The sequence below is a fragment of the Carassius auratus genome, chromosome 48 (assembly GCF_003368295.1).
Source record: "Carassius auratus strain Wakin chromosome 48, ASM336829v1, whole genome shotgun sequence".
NCBI classification, from domain to species: Eukaryota; Metazoa; Chordata; class Actinopteri; order Cypriniformes; family Cyprinidae; genus Carassius; species Carassius auratus.
The window spans coordinates 10,364,730-10,385,766 of record NC_039290.1 but is presented as its reverse complement, the minus strand read 5'-3'; the positions used below and the strand labels follow the sequence as shown (position 1 = coordinate 10,385,766).

At 36.5% G+C, this 21,037-nt stretch overlaps 1 protein-coding gene across 3 annotated transcripts in view; it reads right to left on the bottom strand.

The window, feature by feature from the left end:
- Window positions 1-3,974: 3,974 nt before the first annotated feature.
- LOC113065831 (signal peptide, CUB and EGF-like domain-containing protein 3) overlaps window positions 3,975-21,037 on the bottom strand; it is an 87,870-nt gene continuing 70,807 nt past the window's right edge. For all 3 annotated transcript variants that reach the window (XM_026237366.1, XM_026237368.1, XM_026237367.1), the window contains 14 exons: window positions 18,245-18,361; window positions 15,857-15,979; window positions 15,560-15,676; window positions 15,379-15,474; window positions 14,255-14,371; window positions 12,920-13,078; window positions 12,646-12,849; window positions 11,783-11,944; window positions 11,487-11,654; window positions 10,515-10,676; window positions 8,821-9,018; window positions 8,590-8,742; window positions 7,413-7,492; window positions 3,975-6,499 (listed from right to left, as the gene is read on the bottom strand). In XM_026237366.1, coding sequence (XP_026093151.1) covers window positions 6,347-6,499; window positions 7,413-7,492; window positions 8,590-8,742; window positions 8,821-9,018; window positions 10,515-10,676; window positions 11,487-11,654; window positions 11,783-11,944; window positions 12,646-12,849; window positions 12,920-13,078; window positions 14,255-14,371; window positions 15,379-15,474; window positions 15,560-15,676; window positions 15,857-15,979; window positions 18,245-18,361 — 2,009 coding nt within the window. In that variant the 3' untranslated portion in view covers window positions 3,975-6,346. The remainder of the gene's footprint in view (window positions 6,500-7,412; window positions 7,493-8,589; window positions 8,743-8,820; window positions 9,019-10,514; window positions 10,677-11,486; window positions 11,655-11,782; window positions 11,945-12,645; window positions 12,850-12,919; window positions 13,079-14,254; window positions 14,372-15,378; window positions 15,475-15,559; window positions 15,677-15,856; window positions 15,980-18,244; window positions 18,362-21,037) is intronic.

Here is a 21,037-nt window from a genome sequence, read left to right as displayed (position 1 = left end):
CACTGCATTATGAATATATCTATAAAAATACCAGAGAGGGCTTGAAGAACACAGATAAACCATATTTGGTCGCAATCTATTTATTATATTGATATTTCATCAGGTAAAAACGTTACTGAATACTTATTTTGTATTTAAAGTGGTCGCAAAGCAAACAAGCTTGTTGCTCTCGTGCAGACTAACCCCAAGGAGGGTAACGTTATAAGTTAACCTCATTAAATATTGTTGAGGACGTAATATTAAGATCCTTTACTTAAAATGAACAAATCTCAGACACCTTGGTCAACGTATCACTTTTAATTTATTTTTTATGTTTTCGGATTACAAATCTGTTAATTTAGTATAACTGTGACATATTCATGTAATGTAATTTGAATGTACATTACATGATATGTAGTTGTTTTATTGCTTTCTCTGTGTTCAATCGCAACATTTTTCTTTCTTTTTTTTCTCTCTTTATTGTGTCTCAGGTCAGAACACAGCCCATTCCCTTTGTAGTACTGGGATAAAACCTAAGTAATACATCTTTAAACACTAATAATTTACTATCGTTGAGAAAATTTAATAAAACAAGTAAATACAAATCACACACTTGAAGTCTGCTTTTCATTTTGATAGCACTTTAGCCTACAGAAGAATACAACAAATAATAACACATGTAACTGATGAGGCTATGGATCCAGTGAAAATGAAAATATCCACTGATACAGTGCACAGTAGAAATATAGTAAAAGTGATATGTTATATTAAAAAGTACATGTAGTACAACTTTAAGTAAAGTGAATAATATGAAAAGTGAGTACAACGGTACAATAACATATGAGATATAATAGATTTATTAAATTCTATGTATAATATGAAACTGAACAACAATAGGTTAATAATAGCAAGAATTATATGTAATATAAAGGGTGGAATAATACAGAATAGATAAAAATGAAGAATAAACTAATAGTAAAATAAAGAGTAAAAAAAAAATTTTAATGTAATTTTAAAATACTAAAAAATACTAATTATTAATCAAATTAAGACACAACTAATGACACAACACAAAAATATTGTGGACATGAGTTCCAAATTGTGTTTAATTAATGAGCTCCTTAAGTATAATATATACATGTACTCACACACACACACACACACACACACACATATATATATATATATATATATAATAGAAAATCCTCTGAATCAATCTTAGCTCAAGAAACACATTTTGTTTAAGTTTTCAGTTCTGTCTTTCTCTGGGAATAGAGTGGTTTATTTGTGAACACAAAACCTGACTAATAAACATTAATTCCCCGCCGCTTCCCTCAAGATTTTCTATTTTATTCAATTAATGAGTCAAATAATGCAAAATACTTGATGATGCTTGACATTTTGTTCTATAATGCACATTAAACACACTCATGCAGAAAACACACATTTTGAAACAGTGGTTTGTTTTTCCATGTATGTTGGGCGGCACTTTGGAGCCTGTTTGTGACTTGGTTTATTCATATCGGCACTTCGGAGCCTGTTCGCGACTCTTTTGATTCAGATCGGCACTCCGGAGCCTGTTCCCGACTCAGTTGATTCAGATCGGCACTTCGGAGCCTGTTCGCGACTCTTTTGATTCAGATCGGCACTTCGGAGCCTGTTCGCGACTCTGTTGATTCAGATCGGCACTTCGGAGCTTGTTCGCGACTCGGTTGATTCAGATTGGCCCTCCGGAGCCTGATCGCGACTCGGTTGATTCAGATCGGGACTTCGGAGCCTGATCGCGACTCGGTTGATTCAGATCGGGACTTCGGAGCCTGTTCGCGACTCTGTTGATTCAGATCGGGACTTCGGAGCCTGTTCGCGACTCGGTTGATTCAGATCGGGACTTCGGAGCCTGTTCGCGACTCTGTTGATTCAGATCGGCACTTCGGAGCTTGTTCGCGACTCGGTTGATTCAGATTGGCCCTCCGGAGCCTGATCGCGACTCGGTTGATTCAGATCGGGACTTCGGAGCCTGTTCGCGACTCGGTTGATTCAGATCGGGACTTCGGAGCCTGTTCGCGACTCGGTTGATTCAGATCGGGCCTTCGAAGCCTGTTCGCGACTCCGTTGATACCATAGACAGTAAAAGAAATGGACACAGTGACCCCATTAGAACTCAACTGAGACAATTGAAGCCCATTTTTAGCGTTTTTTAGCACTTCCGTTTCTGACGCGCAGACTCAAACGAAGCTTGATGACGTCAGCAACCTGTATGACAGATGTAAATGTTTTAGTAGCTGTGCTGTGTGTGTGTTGCAGAGACGGCGAGCTTGAGCGGGGAGTTCTTTGTCGTGAGTGAGCAGGAGTAAGTATTCTGATTAATTAATTTGTATAGTATTTTAAAATGTAACGCCAGTACGCCATATTAAGTTAATTGCCTGCGAGCTTCTCCTCCTGTCTGTACGGTAATGCGACAGAGAGTCGAGTGGTTGTGACGCAATCGTTAGCCTATTTTTCACAAAAACTGTTTCTACGGGGCCATAATGTAACATAGAGGGTAATGGAGCCCTTTATACATTGTCGTGCATCTTTAGAAGTACATAATGGACAAACGGAGTCTTTAAACTCCTCAGATGTAAAGTTGTTCGCTGTCAAAGTGACACCAAAATGAATGGGAGTCAATGGGAATGCTAACGCAAGTGAAGTTCTGCTACAAGATGGCAGCACGCAGCCGACTTCAATTTCCGGTCGACTTCCTTGCCGCCTGGTTGATACAGATCGGCACTTCGGAGCCTGTTTGCGACTCGGTTGATTCAGATCCGCACTTCGGAGTCTGTTTTTATTCTCGTATGACGGTTTGTAGGTGTCCAATCTGTCGATGAATCAGGTATGTTTTCTTCTGTCCTGGTGTGTGAGTTGCCCGCTCCAATATGGCCGCGACGTTGACGTGCGGTCGAGCGGCCGATGAGGCGTCTAGGAACTTGTATGTCTATGTGGAATCCTCTCAAGCGGTGGACTTCTACGTTCCGATTGGTTGCTGCCCAACCACGTCATAGCTCATTACCATAAAGTTGCCTTGATTTCAACTCTCCTCGACGCTGCTCTACGCTGGCTTACATTGAAAATGAGTGACTTCCGGCCGCTTTGACGCTCTCGACGCCGGCAGTGTGAATGCACAGTAAGTCAAAATTACAATATTGTTCTCTATAGAAATTGGAAGTAAACACCCATGTCCATACGTTTTTCTCCAGAGAAGTGTACAGGATTTTTTTTTTCAGTGAATGCCCAACATAGTGTTTCCCATAGGTTTGAAATATACTTTCGGTGGTAGCCAGGTGGAAAATCCTCATAACCCACGGCACAAAAAGTGTCTACTACATGTACAAATAAATTTTTAACAATATTTGTATTAATTGAATATACTACTACTACATTTAATTACATACTCATATTATGCATTATTATGGATTTTAAAGTATGCAAAATTGTAGCATTTAAGTGGTAGAGTTCTCCTTGCCTTGTGTCTCTCTCAGTGAATTGGACAGATTTTACTGCTACTTGTAAAATCTATATATTGAATACTGTGTCAAATAATGTTCTTTGACTTTCCTTCCTGTGGGGAAGCATCCCAGCCAAGAACTACAATAGTTTGTAGTTGAAAATTTAATTAAATACAATTTATTGTGTAACCAAAATACCACAAGGACTCTTATTTTGAAATGTCTTTGGACTGATCCTTCAGTTTAGAGATAAAATATGCATTCTTAAAAATATTATGTAGAGGTCATAAAGTAGACATTGTTATATTTCACCAACTCATATTTTTTTCCTGGGAATATAAATCTATATAAAACAACAAAATTATAACAAAATACTCTGAACTAATAATAAGGGGGAAAAAAATGTATGTATTCTACAGCATCGTGGATACTTTTTATATCTTATTTCTTGTGGTTGTCATCTATCTTTCCTATTTTCTGTATACATGTAAAGAACTCAGAATAGTCAACTTTAAGAACACCAATTTATTTCTTTATTTTCATTTAAAAAGACAATACAAAATCCAGACATTTGTACATGAGCATAAACAAATTTCAAGTGCAAATACCATTTCCCATTCCATGAAATATTGAGTAATTTTGAAAAAGAAAACAGCAACATCAAAACATTTTGCTTTAAGATGGGTTTGGTAGAGCAAAGACGAAGGGGAAATGATAAAAATAAAGCAGCAATCACAGACTGCCAATGACATTTAGAGCTAATACTCCATTTCTTTAAGTGAACATTCACCAAAACATCGACTACTTTGCTACAAACGTATAATTTCATTGCAATTGTGGCTATTTCACATATGACCCATGTCTTTTCTTCATGGAGATATCGGACATGTTTAGTAGCAGATGCTGACTTGAACTTGAGTTTGGTTTCTTGAGTGGGGCAATACTGACATTTGACATCTTCTTGGGTTAATTCTCTCTCTCTTTTTTGTTTTGTTTCTATGTTACTATGTTTATACATTTAAACAATTACATTAGTGACCCTTGTAATCGATGACAGCTGTACAAAACACCTCAAATGTAAATAACGGCTTCATGAAGTAACCTTTGCAAACATCTCACACATTCCACTCTCTTTAGTTCTGGATATAATGATATATTCTCCAGGGATTTATCATATGTCCATTACTTAAAACAAAGAGGTGGGACAACTATCTCCTTTTAATGTAAAATGTGTCTTTGTTTTTGAGCTGTGCTGCTGAGATGGCAAAGAGAATCTGGTTAAGCAAGTTAAAGTTGATGTAATTATAGCCCCCATTCACCATAGCAATGCAAGAATGCATGTTTATATACAACAGGACCATGTGCTTTAGCCAAGTGTTTGCATGGATGATTCCGGGATTAATGATTAAATATTTGTGTCAGCCTTTGGCCTGGAGGATAGCACAACGGTGAGGTCAGGAAAACTACTTGTTTGGACTTAACTCTCAGACTCCAATTAGTCTACGTTTATTTCATATTTACAATATACAAAAAAAGAGAACCACAAACTAGCATTTCGACCAGTCCTTTTCTGTTAATACATCAAAACTGTGTATGGTTTCTCCTTCTCAAAGATTTGTTCTTTTCTCACTTTATGTGAAGGGCTTTACCTGTAAACACATTCGTAAGGAATACTAACGGGTTCATAATTAATACAGGAAACTCTCATAAATGTCGACATCCACAGGTTTATCCTGACACTTTTGTGTTTCAGGCACGTCTTCGAAACCCAAAACCTGTGACCCGAATGCTGCTTCTCTTTGGGTCCTCATGTAATGTGCAAAACAAACTCGAAACACTTCATCGTTCGCTTCAACGTCCTTTCATCCTGAAATCTGGAGCGATGCCATTTTTTAAAACTCAAGTCCATCCACGTCAACCTGTGGCTTACGTTTATCAGTGATTTCTGTCTGCATTATGAAAACATTACTTCCAACCTGTGAAAGATTTCGTCCTCTTGACTGCTCTTCTATAGGGATTTTTTTTTTATCACATTAGGTAAAAAACCAAAGGCTTAAAGTGACGTTTCTGAAGAAGCAGCAATTGCATGTTCTGCAAAAAAACTAACAAAAAAACCCAAAAAACTCACAGAACTGAGTGTTAACAGTCCACTGTTCCAACCCATCACCCCGCCTTTCTAATAACCCACATATCTCTAATGCCTTGTTAAATTAATTTGAATATAAGGAAATAGATGAATATGCTGTTGACAATAATACAATCCGAACAGGCAGACCTTAATAAAACATTACTGTATTAACAGCATGGTTCATAGATTACATGTATGCTCTAAGATCTCAAATAAAATGCTTTAACATTGTGGAATGCTGGATATGAATTCGATCTTACCAAGAGCACACTAAAAATACAGATATACGAAAGATTGTACATTTATTTTGAGAACTACGAGTTTACGAGAGCTGGAACTTGAGAAAAAAGCACGATCACAGCTAGCTCCAGTTCGACAAATAGATTTTCTTTTCTTTGACATGCTATGACTTACTTTTGTCTGTACAACACAATCAGGCGTGTTTAGCCTCACACGTCGCTCTTAACGGGGGGCGTGGGAACCACCCAAACCTCGGACAAAAAACATAGACACAGCACAGAATGAAGAGAAAGGAAACACTTCAGTTTGGCTTGATACGACTGCATTACATGCGGACAACACGGAAGCTTTGTTCCCTTCGGAGATGACTGATGAGAAAAAGAAAAGAAAAAGGTAAAGTGAAACATCTGCATAGTGTGATTGTGTGTGCCATTGAAAATGTGTATTTCCTTTAAATGTGTGTAGGATCCCTTTGACTCGAGGCCAGGTGACTGGAGATGGACAGAGCTTTTGATTATTTATACGGACGCAGGAAAGCAGAGACTTTGCTGTGGATGAGGCGTATGAATGAGCGCGGGAGCATCTCTGTGGAGTCCCGAGTTGAGTACTTGTAGTAATTGTTTGGGTGAGCCAGAACATCGAACAGAGTTTTAATCAGTTTTTTGTCCTGGTGAGAATCAAAAAGAGAGAAAGGGTATGAGACCTGGAATAAATTGTCACGTAAGTATGGTCAAGCTTTCTATACCGTTAACATAGTTTAGGTAAAAAGCACAGATTATGGGTTTCTGGATAGAGAGATGTAGTTAAAGAATGTACAGTATGTGTTTCGAAAAATGTTTTTACCTTGTTACTGTGCAAAATAAATATTTTCTTACTAAGTATTGTTTTCTTGTTTTCCAGTATAAAATTCGTAACAGAAGGTAATTTCAACTTGAAAAGCAAAAAGCCTGTATATATAAATATATAGAAATGAAGTGAGCTTAAAACCAGAAATACATCTACCAGTGGGGACTGAAAAAGAAACTTTTTTTAAGGGGGAAGCTTGTTTATTTTTCTTACTCATTGGCAGAGACCTTTTCTTGTTTTAAGCAAAAATTTGCTTTTGATACAGAAATCTTACATCTTAAAGGAACACTTTTTAACGTTTTCGAATCCATTCAGCTGATCTCGGGGGTCTGGCGGTAGAACTTTTAGCTTAGCTTAGCATAGATCATTGAATCTGATTAGACCGTTAGCATCTCGCTCAAAAGTGACTTCTTGAGCTTCTTTTCATTTACTGGCAGGTCTTAGTACACGATGTAACTACAGAAGAGTCCAGTTTTAATTAGGAAAAATATTGAAACTATTTGGTCTATTTGAGCAAGATGCTAACGGTCTAATCAGCTTCAATGATCTATGCTAAGCTAAGCTAAAAGTGCTACCGCCAGACCTGGGGATCGGCTGAATGGACTCGAAAATGGAAAAACAAAAAAAAAGTGTAGTGTTCCTGTAAGTCATTTAACTTCTAAATGTAATGTATCTTAAGAATGTTTAGATATTTATATTGGAAAACAAGATTTTTTTTGCAATACAAAACTGACCTTGAGTATTTCTTGATGGTTTTCAGAGGAATAAAGTCTTCCATCTCTTACAATGTCTTCAACCAGCTGTTCATAGTCTTCTAAAAAAAAAAAATCAAACACACTTAAGTGTCAATCAAAGTCAAGAATGAATAGAAACCCATTAAATATCTTATCAACATCTTTCTCCTGAGGATGTTTCTTTATATATATATATATATATTTATATATATATATATATATACAGACCAAAAGTTTGGAAACATTACTATTTTTAATGCTTTTGAAAGAAGTTTCTTCTGCTCATCAAGCCTGCATTTATTTGATCAAAAATACAGAAAATAAATGTGATATTGTGAAATATTATTACAATTTAAAATAATTGTTTTTAAATGTATTATACTTTAAATTATAATTTATTTCTGTGATGCAAAGCTGAATTTTTAGGATCATTATCACATGATCCTTTAGAAATTATTCTAATATGATGATTCATTATCAAAGTTGGAAACAGTTCTGCTGCTTAATATTTTTTCAGAACATGTGATACTTTTTTAGGATACTTTGATGAAAAAAAAAACAAACAAAAAGAAGCTATGTTTTTAAAATATAAATATTTTGTAATAACAATATACACTACTGGTCAGTAATTTGGGGTCAGCCATTTTTTTTCTTTATTTTTTTAAATAAAATCAATACTTTTATTCAGCAAGGATGTGTTAAATTGCTAAAAAGTGATATATATATATATATATATATATATATAATTTTTTTTTTTTTTTTGAATAAATGCAGTTCTTTTTATCCTTTTATGGATCAAATATATTAGACAGCAGAACTGTTTCCAACACTCATAATAAATCAGAATATTAGAATGATTTCTAAATAATCATGTGATCGACTGATGTTACATGTGACACTGAAGACTGGAGGAATGATGCTGAAAATTCAGCTTTGCATCACAGGAATAAATTATTTGTTTAAAGTATATTCAAATAGAAAACTATTATTTTAAGTTGTAATAATATTTCACAATGTTACTGTTTTTTCTTTATTTTTGATCAAATAAATGCAGGCTTGATGAGCAGAAGAAACTTCTTTCAAAAACATTAAAAATAGTAATGTTTCCAAACTTTTGGTCTGTACTGTATATACAAAACTAAATGTGTACAGACAATGACTGATCTCAAAGCTGTACCATCGTACGTGACGTATGGAATCTGGAATCCGCGAGCACTGTTTACATCATTGGATTTGAAGTTGATCCAGAGGCGGCGTGATCGGGAGGTAAAAGCAATCGGTCTCTCATACGTCTGACATGTTTCATAGGTGGTGATAGAGGTCGCTGAGCCTAAGAAAACAAAATGTTAGCGTTCAAATCAACTACACTTATTATAAAGGTTAAACCAGGAAAAGCACAAGAACTTACCGTTCTTCCTCATAACTAGGACATCTCCACAGTCATCCTCAGATGGGAGGAAGATCTCTGGAACAACGATGAGAATCTTGCGTTTGTGTGGAGGGTTGATCGTCCAGATACACTCGACGTTGGCCGGGTAGTTTCCTGGATAGTTGGGAGACTCGATGTATCCGATGAACTCGCCTATTTCACCCCCGCATTCCCGATCTGAACACACCCACAAACACACAAGAAGATTCCTCGCTGAAAACTTTTCTGGATCTGGATTTTTATCCTTAAAGGGGTACACCACCCCAAAATGAATCACTTACCCACATGTTGTAAAACCTGTAAAAGTTTTGTTTGTCTTCAGAACACAATTTAATATATTTTGGATGAAAACTGGGAGGCTTGTGACTGTCCCATAGACTGTCGAGGTCCAGAAAAGTATGAAAGACGTCATCAGAATAGTCCATCTGCCATCAGTGGTTCAACCATAATGTTATGAAGCCATGAGAATACTTTTTGTATGCAAGTAAAACAAAAATAACAACTTTATTTTAGCAATTTGTCTCCTGTGTGTCACTCAACATCAGTGTAGCTGCATTTTGGAGAATATGAGTTGAACGCAAGCAGCGTATTCTCTTCTGAGTCAGCCGTGCCACAAGGATGCACTGTTTTCTTTCAAATCAAAGTGTAAATATACGCAGAAACCATATCCTTGTGGTGCAGCTGATGCCTGCTTTCATCTTATATTTTCCAAAATGGCGCTACACTGATGTGGAGTGACACAAAGGAAACAAATTGTTGATTAAAGTCGTTCTTTTTTGTTTTATTTGCATACAAAGTTTTCTCGTCGCTTCATAATGTTACGGTTGAACCATTGATTGCAGATGCCCTATTCTGACCATGCTTTACATACTTTTCTGTTTTTTATCCAAAATATATAAATTTGTGTTCTGAAGACAAACAAAGCTTTTACGGGTTTGGAACGACATGGGGATAAGTGATTAATAACAAAATTTGCATTTCGGGGTTGGAGTTTCCCTTTAAATGCTTTTTATTCCCAGTGCCAAAATACAAGCTTAAAGGTGCAGTAGGGAACTTTTGTAAAAAAAATATTTTTTACATATTTGTTAAACCTGTCATTATGTCCTGACAGTAGAATATGAGACAGATGATCTGTGAAAAAATCAAGCTCCTCTGGCTCCTCCCAGTGTCCTATTGCCATTTGCAGAAACTCCATCGCTCCCGGTAATAATCAACCAATCAGAGCTGCGGTCCGTAACTTTGTTTGTGTTCAAAATGTAGAAAAATGTATATAATAAGCGAGTACACCATGAATCCATTTTCCAAACCATGTTTTTAGCTTGTCCTGAATCACTAGGGTGCACCTATAATAAGTGTTTATATTCGGACTATTTTAGATTGCTTCGGGGATACCGCGGCGGAGTAACCCAGTACCTTTGTGATTCTTCATAGACATAAACAGAGAGAAGTAGTTCCGCTACGATGTTCTTCCGCAAGACGCAAGCAGTTCTGTTTATTAACCGCTAGAGCGTCAAAAGTACCCTACCGCAGCTTTAACCTTTTCGCTCATTTCACTCAAAATGCGATTTGTTGATCTGATGTTGCTTTTACTTCTAGATTTCCAGTCAACAGCAGACTCTTATGGGACTCATCATAGGAAGTCCACACTTGTGTTTGAGGATGAACGGACTCACTCTTGCACTGAGACACACTGATGGCCCCGTCGAAGTCTGTGGTGGTGTTTCCTGGACAGGAGATGCAGTAGTTCTGTCTGAACTCAGCCTGGTAGCTTCCATGAGGACAGCGGATGCAACGATGAACCGAGGTGTTATAATAGTGACCTGGAGAACACAACACTACACACATACACACAAGGACACCAGTCTCACATCGGCTGATTTAGTGTGACGTTTCCCTCTCAGATCCCACATGTATCTAGTTTTACTAAATGAAAGGCTTCATTTGTCCAGTTCAGGTGGTCTGATCAATCCTTTGTTGAATATTTTAACCATTTTAAACTTGAGGAAAGTACTTGTACATGTTTTAAACAGTTTTGTGAGTCAAACATCCATTACTGGTGTCTACACACAAACACAACCCAAATCAATATTGTCATTTAGGCCAGTTATGGTAAACTAAAACCATCAAAAAAAAGAAAAAAGAAAAGTCAATTACTTGATAAACGTTAACACAAAAAAAAAATGTAAAAGCACTTTTAAAAACTTTTTTCAGCTAGTTGCAAAGACAACATTTTTCATTTGCGTTTAATTTAAGTTGATAAACTAAAATAACTAAAATGTAAATAAAAATAAAAAGTAACAAAATACATAGAAATAATAAACTAATAAAAATGACAAAACAAAAAGTACTAAAATTAAAAGAGTAAAATAAAAACGAATTTGAAATATGAATAAGAACTATAATAGTATCTGAGATAAAAGTTTAGAAAAATATATATTTATTTTAATCGGGGATAATGCACATTAATAGTACATAAATATGTAAAAAGGTCCAGATTTAACCAACGCTGGCTAATTTTCATCCGTAGTCCCTTTTGAATGATGCTGAAAAATAAACAACATCATGTTTTGCTCCAAACATCATTTTATGCGTACTGTCTAGCTTTATATAAATGCACAGCACTGTAGAGCATCAAAATGTCTTACCTTTGACCTCACAGTCATTAAAGGAGCTGGCACCCTCTCTTTTGGTCCCAAGCCCACCTCCACAGGGGAAACAGAGAGTTCGTCCTGGGTCGGGTTGGTATGTTCCCAGAGGACACGGCTGACAGGGCTTGAACCCGTCACTGGAGAAATAACCTGGCGGACATTGACCTATAAACAGACAGAAATGACCAAGAACGGGTAAAAATGTATTCTTAAAAGAAAAACGAATAAGTGTCTAGTGCAGGACACATTTACATCTATTACAAGTAGAAGGCACATTAATTAAGTCTAGTTACCTGCACATGACGTGATGTTGCGGGCCCCTAGTGGGCCATGGCGGTCTCCTCCAGGACAAAGGTCACAGGCCAGCTGACCTTCACGTTCTTGAAATGTTCCAGGCGGACACTGGACACAGCGTTCCTGCTCACCGTGGTAGTACGACCCCGGCAAACATCTGACTAAGAGAGAGCAGCCAGCAGGGGGCAGCAGTGAGACAGCAGAAATCCTGAGCTCAGTTTCTTCTTTTTCTTTTTGACAGATGCCATTAGACTTTGACATTTGACTCTAAAGACCTTGTCGTTTCAAGTGATAAATGAAAAAAAAAAAAATGCACTTCCGATCTTTGCTTTAGTTAGTTTGGTTTCCATTGCATTTGCGGTCAGCATTTTCCAATTGCTTTTTATAAAAGTTTGCAAGCAATCTCAGATTACTGTCACTACCAAAAAATAGCAATGGCATAACTTCTGTTCATTTTACAGCACTTCTGCATTTAAAAAAATTTAGGCACTCAGATACCAAGACAAATGTCTTTATGCAATATTTTTTCTATGTGCCTCAGGACAACTTATTACAAATATTTTATGTAAAATGTATATTTTCTTGAAGAAAACTGCTGCGGAATATTAAAGCAAACGACAACCCCCCCCCCCCAAAAAAAGGGGTGAACAGTATCAGCATCATAATCTCATAAAATGTTCCTCCGTACCAACCTAAAGCCTTTCATTCAAGAGTTGCTAATTAATAATCTCAGTGGCAATCTCAGATCGTCTTGAGTTTCTTAGCAGCTGATACTTTGTTTCAAGATGTAGCTCTCTTGCATCAAATTGCATTGGAGAAGGGGGTTCCTAAATAACAGCCCCACTCACTCTTCTGTTCTTACCACAGCGGCCGCTGTCTTTTTCTCGACCCGGTCCACAGTTCTCCTGCCTCGGTGCAGTTTGTCTTAGCTTCTGTGCCACCTCGTACTCCAGTCCAGCCACACGGATGAGGAAGCGCTCCTGGTTAATGGATTTCTTCAGGGCTTTAATGTATGACTTCATCTGCTGCTCCATTCGCTGCCTTTGACACATCACGTTACAGTTCCCTACAGGAGAACAAGATGAACGTTAGGAGAACAAGGAGGGTTTATTTTAGGTGGAGGATGTCAGACTCACCAGTGGCGTCTCCTGGCTTGACCTCAGCCTCCAGCTCCAGAGTGATGCGTGTGATTTCTTTGCTTGACGGGTTACGTGCCCGACGACCTTTGGCCTTCTTAGACGAGTCGCACTTCAGGTTAACGAATGTGACCAGGCAGTTGTTGCACGGTTGTCCACCTGGAAATCAAGTCATTATTCACACAACATTTAGGTGTCACTGTTTAACTTTTTTTGGAGGGACATTATTGTATTGTCAACTCTTTAACTGTAGCCAATATACATTTACTCACACTCATGTTGTTCCAAACCCAAACTTTGATTACGATTAGGGCTGGGTAAAAAAATATATTTTTCGATTAATTATTTTTTTTAAATGTGGCCGATTTAAAATCGATTCTCAAAGGCCACAATTTTTTTTTTTTTTTTTTGTATGATTAAAATGAAAAATAAAAAATGAAAAATAAAAAATGAAATAACTTGATCCTGTCTGATCAAGAAATGCGACTGTTTTGACTTTTTCAGCATGCATTTTTCATCTTGAATCAAATTTGTATTGTATTTATTTAACATAATTGTATGCATTTGAAAATAAGAGATGGTTTCTGTTCTATATTCATTGAGTTGAATCGAGAATCGAGTATAGAAAATCGAAATCGAATCGAATCAATTTGAGAGCTTGTGAATCAAAATCGAATCGACCTGGAACATCTGAATCGATTCCCAATCCTAATTACGATCATGTTATATAAGCCTTTGGTTACAATACGATCTCTCGATCTGATAACAAGTTTAATTTAGGCCTTTATTCACATTGAAATTGAGATTTAATAAAGCACCTGAAAGCTGAATAAATAAGTGTTTCATTGATGTGTGGTTTGTTAGGATGGGACAATATTTGGCCGAGATACAACTATTTGAAAATCTGGAATCAGCAAAAAAAAAATCTAAATACTGAAAAAAATTACCTTAAAGGTTGTTCAAATTAATTATTACCAATGCATATTACTAATCAAAAATTAGGTTATGATATAGTTACAGTAAGACATTTACAAAAAATCTTCATGTAACATGACCTTTACTTAATGTCCCAATGATTTTTCGCATAAAAGAAAAATCTATAATTTTGACCCATACATACAATGTTTTTTTGGCTATTGCTATATTAAAGACTAGTTTTGTGATCCAGGGTCACATGTGGTAAATATGATGTACATGCTCTTCTGTGTTAACCATGTGTGTATGCATGTGTTTTCACAGTTTATGTAGCAAAACGAGAACGCAGCTTCCGATCCACAACAGGGACCATCAAGATGACATTGTACCCTACATTTCCTGGCCCTTATGACCTCTGACCTGGCCCGATCTGTCTGCCGTTGTCCTCTGCCCTCCCTTTGTGCTTCGGGTGCAGGTTGCACTTGGCGTTTTTGATCCGGAAGGACGCCGTCTGCTTCACTGGAGGAGTCTGAGTCTCTACAACCAAACACAGAGGTTTTGACATGCAGCTCAACATGATTCATATAAAGCCCTTGCTGACAACCTCTAGCTAACCACATTAAATCACAGCTGCGGGCTCGCTACATGCAACGTGCTTGATTAAAAAAAATGAAACCAGCTGGGCCGTTAGTGAACATTTAAAGCAGATTCGTGATAGCTATGCTCACTCTGAACACTTATGAGGAACAGCAATTTGAAATGATAGTTAGCTGTGACAGGCATCCTAAAGTGAAATGAGTCTGACATCAAAACAAAACATTAGGCATTGCATACAAGTTTCTAATTTGGGCATTGCATACAAGTTTCTAATTTGGGCATTGCATACAAGTTTCTAATTTGACAAGCACATCGAGTGATCATGTAAAGTTGCGATGAATCTGAGAAATACAACGACAGATACATCGACTGCAGCTGTAAAAAAGAAACATCTCATTGCTTTCCAGGTCCGGTGAGCTGGCACTTTTAAAGAAATCTAAAAAATTAAAAAACCTAAAATTAACTTAAAATTAAAAGAATTACGTTTTTTTTTTTTTTTTAACAAATGATGAGTGAAATTGAGGAGCTACGTATTAAGAAACTGTTTATAGTTAACCACAGGAGATCAAATGAAATGCTATATGATCCTTTTTGTTTTCTATTAGTTGATATGTAGCATCCATGAAACCAAAACGTTGATTTAAATATATATTTAAAAAAAAGCCGAGTCTAAATTAAGCTGACATTCAGTAGGAGCTAGGGACAAATGTTGGCTGGCTTATAGTTATTAATGCATTTATAGTTAATACGCTTAATGGTTTCTCTCTCACAAATAAAAATACGATTTCTTCAATGCGATTACCTGTTTGGGTACCTACCTATAACGGTAAAATAAGAAATACAGTTAGACATCAAAGTGCACCCTGCTTGTGGAGAGTGCACACTAATAGTTGCACGCTTCAGTTGCATGAGATAAGGAAGGAGTTGGGACGTATGTGTGATCTTACCTATGCAGCTCTGGATGCTGCTTGCGTTTAATCTGCTCTGAGATTTCCCTCGAAGGACTGGGATTCCACAGCTGACAGAATAACTGTTGTCTGATTCTGTGAAACGTAAAACGAAAATCGATCACAGAGCTGAATGCACAAGTTTGTTAAGTGAAGTATTTTAGGAGGTACTGGTTTCTACCTGATAGGTAATGTGCTTTGGATGCACAAGTGAGAGAGCAGCTCTCTTTCTTCCCCGTCTTACTGCAAGTGAGGGTGGCTTTGGGAGCCAACAGAGTAGACGTGCACTTCACAATCTCTGTGCAGAAATTATAAGGATGGCTTTTATTAATATGCATTCAAAAGTGTTTAGATCACATTGGCTCACATTTGAATTTCTAAAATACAGAACTAATAGCAGTATTAGGCATTTGCATTTGAACACTGTTTAGATGCATCTGAATGGCCTCTAGGTGGCACTCTTTAGGTGTCCACATACCAATGCAATCCTTCTTGTTCCAGTGCAGTTTGTAACCAGGAGGACAGGTACACTCATAACTGCCCCGAGTGTTCACACATCCGAATTTACAGCCGCCCCGATTAATGCTGCACTCATCAATGTCTATAAAACAAAACAGACAATTCGACTGTATGCATAGAATACTTGGATAACACAGCAACCCACACTCTTTCAATCAATGCAATTCATTTGAATAAACCTTCCATTTCTATTGTGACAACTGAATTATTTATTTAGTTATTCCCCAACACAGGAACAAAAAATGGGAAAATGAAACAACCAAAGCCAAACAATAGACACAATTGAGATCGTTTGAGTGGATTGGAAACATAGACAGAGAAAAAGTGTTTCAACAAATTCATTTCCTGAGAGCTGAATTTTTAACAATGTTTCTTTAAGGAATACAGAGCTCGCTTTTTAACAAATACAGAGCTCGGTTTTCCTTTCCTTTGTCGTTCTTTTGTTCCCCATCAGATTTAAACTGGCTCCAGGCTAAACCTTTGCCTTTCACATTTCCTTTCCCTGTCTGGATCCCGAGCCTGCATTAATCTAAAGAGTGAGGAAGGGGACGGAGGAAGAGAAAACCAATGTTAGATTGGCACTTGTGTTAACCTCTTGTAGCTAGATCAGAGTCACTTTTATGTCACGTCCGTCCACTTGATGACATCCTCAGGCTGCTGTTTTCAAGTCTAGCTCCAATCTACTTGAATATAGAAAGAGCAAATCAAAAGAGTTTGCATTTTCTTTGACTCTAAACGTTGCAGTAAATCAATCCTAACCCTACTGCAGCTTTAAGGCCCTGATATCTTCAAGTGAAATTGAAGAATTAATTGGTGTGGCATCATTTCAAACAAAATCAAGCTAAAGAAAAAAGTTAGTCACAGGAGTTCAAAGCAGTTCGCCGGATGGTAATCACCATCAAACTACCATTGGTCCACGCTGATGATGTTGTGCTCTGGAAATCTTCTCCGGTTCATTTCTTCTGTTTAGTCCATCGAGGTCGGCCGCAAGTAAACACATGAAGAGCTGCTTTATAGTCGATTTTGAAGCTTTAACAGTGTATTGATGCAAAGGTATTTCAAGCTTATTTTCATCCCAAAGCAAAGAATGAAAAGAACATTGCTTTGAGTTTATCAGCGGCTTTAAAACTTATATTTCCTGGCAGATAACCATCATTGGGAAACTGATGACCGATCTTTGGAAACAAAAGAGAGAACTCCATAAATCTGGGTGTTATCTAAGTGCTAGCGGACAAAGAGAAGCATTCATTATTTCTGGTCCTCTAAACAATAGTAAGACACATAAACGACTCCTCGTTTACTCCATCAGCTCTGAAACAAGGTTCACTGACGCAGCTTATTTTGGCTGAGAGCTGCTCAATTCAGGAAGAAACCATTTAACTAACATGAAAACCAGGTTTAAAAAATCAACCAAAAAACTGGGTTTAGCGCTGGGTTTATCTGAAACTGATTGTATTATTACAAGACTTTCAGAAGACCTTCTTCCTGAACATCCAAAAGTAATAAGTACCCATTATTTCACATACAGTATGTGTCCCTGGAGCACAAAAACAGTCTTAAGTCTCTGGGTTATATTTGTACCAATAGCCAAAAAAACATTGCATGGGTCAAAATTATCGATTTTTCTTCCATGCCAAAAATCATTAGGATATTAAGTGAAGATCATGTTCCATGAAGATATTTTGTAAATTTCCTACCGTAAATATATCAAAACTTAGTCTTTGATTAGTAATATGCATTGCTAAGAATTAATGTGGACAATTTTAAAGGTGATCTTCTCAGTATTTGAATTTTTTTTGCACCCTCAGATTCCAGATTTTCGTATCTCGACCAAAATACTGTCTGATCCTAACAAACCATACATCAGTGGAAAGCTTATTTATTCAGCTTTCAGGTGATTTATAAATCTAAATTTCCAAAAATTTACACTTAAGACTTCTTTTTAACTAGTTAAGTGCATAACGACATTAATGTGCAAGGCTTGCGCCGTCATTCACTTCTAGTAATTTTATATTGCAAACTGTTATCGTAATTATAAACACACTGGTTCGTAGCGCAAACAGTTTTAGCGTTTACTGTGCTTCTATAGCGGCAAATGAATCAGAAATCTCGCACATGCAAAGAAAACAGTTTGGTTGCAAAATAAGGTGGATATAGACCACAGAATAACCTTTACAGATTTGCTCAGGGTCCCGATTGCTCTCGGAGGAAACTAGGGAGCATTTATACAGGAAAGTCTCAGTTTTCATTTGATTTGCACAAGGTCCTAGTAGAGCTAGATGTTTCTTTAAAGCAGAGGAAATTGAAATTGTTGTTGCTGACAAAACTCCTGTAATCCATGGCTTACCTCCACAGTGAGCCACACCGTAGAGGACGTGACCTTTGTGGCAGTAGCACTGGAAACTTCCAGGTGAGTTCACACATGTGTGGTCACACGCCCGGTCGAAAGAGCACTCGTCTATATCTGCAGAAACAGCAAACACAAGCACTTTTATTCTTATGATAACTACTGAGTTCACTCTGTAGTGTGGAAAACCGGTAGCCACGACAGTACCATGTGTGTGCAGTTTGTGTGTGAATAAGTTAACAAGGTTAACTCAAGCTTATGAGCAAGCCACATGGTCCTCAAGTTACCTCCGAGTCTGGCATCAAGAACCAGCTTCATCAGTTCGGCCTTGAGAAAGCACAGCTCCATAAATGAAGGTCACACAATCAACACACACCATAGAAACTCTAGTTCAATCGAACAAATCGTTTCTTCAAAGCCTCAGCAGGAGAATAACTCTGAAGGACTTCATAGACCCCGACATGGTTCCTCTGATTCCCATGAGACTCAACACTGCCTGGATTTAGTGTAAAAAGACAGATTTCATTTCTCTTCCAAAAGAAAAGCAAACAACTGAGATATTGCAAAAAATGATGTTCTTCCTCAGTATTTTTGTCTTAGCTTCCAGGACAAATATCTAAATATTCTTAACCTTCTGGTAATATTTTTTTAGTTTTTAGTTTTTTCTTTTTTCGTTATATTCATCAGAATGGTACGAAACTTGGAAAAGGTTTTGGCACTTGCTAAGTAAACACAGACACAAAATACAATAAATCATGGACTTAACACGGAAGGTTAAATGGTCTCAAAAAAAAAAAAAAAAAAAAAAAAAATTCTTTTAATTTTAGGTTTTCTTTTAGGTTAACTTTAGGTTCCTATTTCTTTAAAAGTGAGGAGGAAGATCTTTTTTTTGCAGTGCATGTATTTCTGGTCTGTCAGTGCAACATGCTATGTTTTACCTAAAACTATTTTAAGCATTTATCTTATTATAAATGAGTCCAGAATTTTGACAGGTAGTCAATAATGGAAAAAAAGTAACTGTGACCAGTTACAGCACCTTAAAGAGACTGCTGAATAACATGCTATTTACCAACTACCTCAGATTTAAATAACAGGTTTTAAATATATATGAAAGGTATTTTCTGAAGGTCATGCTGTGTTGCTAAGATGCCATGAAGTGTATTTTTAGAGAGTTTGGGCGTTAGTATGTGAGTCTGACCTGTGTAAATCTATCACCTTGAAGCTGAGAGCTTACTAGGGTGTTGCTTTGTGGTCGCCAGGGTCAAGTCATATTTATTTATGCAGTGCTTTATACATTATATATTGTTTCAAAGCAGCTTTACAGTAATTTAGTTCATCAGTGTTAATGCAAAGGTCATTAGTAATGAAAAACGAAATTCAATTATAAAGTAGCTCTACCAAATGATAAAATAAGCAGCTGATAAGAATGTAACAGTGTTGTTCTTCAGCTCAGTTCAGTTTAATAACATTGTTAGTGTGGCAGCGTTCATCAATTATCAAACAAATTCGATTCAGCTTTAAAGCAGCTCTACAGAAGACAATCGTTTCATCATCAAGATCAATTCTTTTTAAGTTTTGTTCTCATCCGAAAGGGGCCGGTGCCGTCTAATCAATAATATTACTCAATGTTAAGTATCTCAGTGTGCCTTTGACACTTTGTGCATAGATTATTCATTTCTAGTTTCAAATTATTGATGGACTTTTTGTTTGATTTTGATGATATTTGCACTACACTTTTCTTGTTTAATTTTTAATGAAAATATCAGTGAAATTAATTTACTATATTTTTGTCATTACTTTTTGAGCATAGACCTGAAAAGATCAGTCTTAAGTTTAGTCTCTTTTTAAAGAAGTCAATTTGCAGACAAGTGCTGAAGTGAAAAAAAGTTATAAAGTTATAAAATTTTATTATGAAAAATGCAAAAAAGTAATATTTCACAATTTGATATGAAACGTACATTTTCCAAACATGTTTTACTCGAAAACTACATGAAAATCAAAGCAATAAAAACAAGTTGTGTTCCAAATTTGCGGTTGATATCTCACAAAATTAGCATTTTTTTGGGTGCAGTACCAAATGTTTCCACTAGAAATTCGCGTCCCATTCATTTTTGATGTGGTACAATAGTACAAGTGTGACTATTTTTTCTTGAATACATAATTTTGACAATTAAATTTTTTTTTTTGGTTAACACAACAAGTGCCAAAATATTTACCAAGTTTCTTACCATTCCGATGAAGTAAAAAAAAAAAAAAAAAATATATATATATATATATATATATATATAAACATTGTGTGTGTCAAAATTATTGATTTTTATTTTATGCCAAGAATCACTAGGATATTAAGTAAAGATCATGTTCCATTAATATATTTTGTAAATTTCCTACCATAAATATATAAAAACTAAATTTTTGTTTAGTAATATGCATTGCTAAGGACTTCATTTGGACGATTTTAGAGATGATTTTCTCAATATTTAGATTTTTTTGCACCCTCAGATTCCAGATTTTTAAATAGTTGTATTTCAGACAAATATTGTCTGATCCTAACAAACCATACATCAATGGAAAACTTATTTATTCAGCGTCGATGATGTATACTTAAGACTGGTTTTGTGGTCCAGGGTCACATATTCTTAAATCTCTTGGATCATTGTTATTTGGTTGCTGGGGTGTTCAAGGTCTTTATTGGGGTCCTAGGTTGGTGCTCTGTGGTCCTTTCAGGTCTAAATCTAAAGAGCCCTGGATCCCTAATAGCTTTGTCTTCACATATGGGTCCTTCCTTCAGTG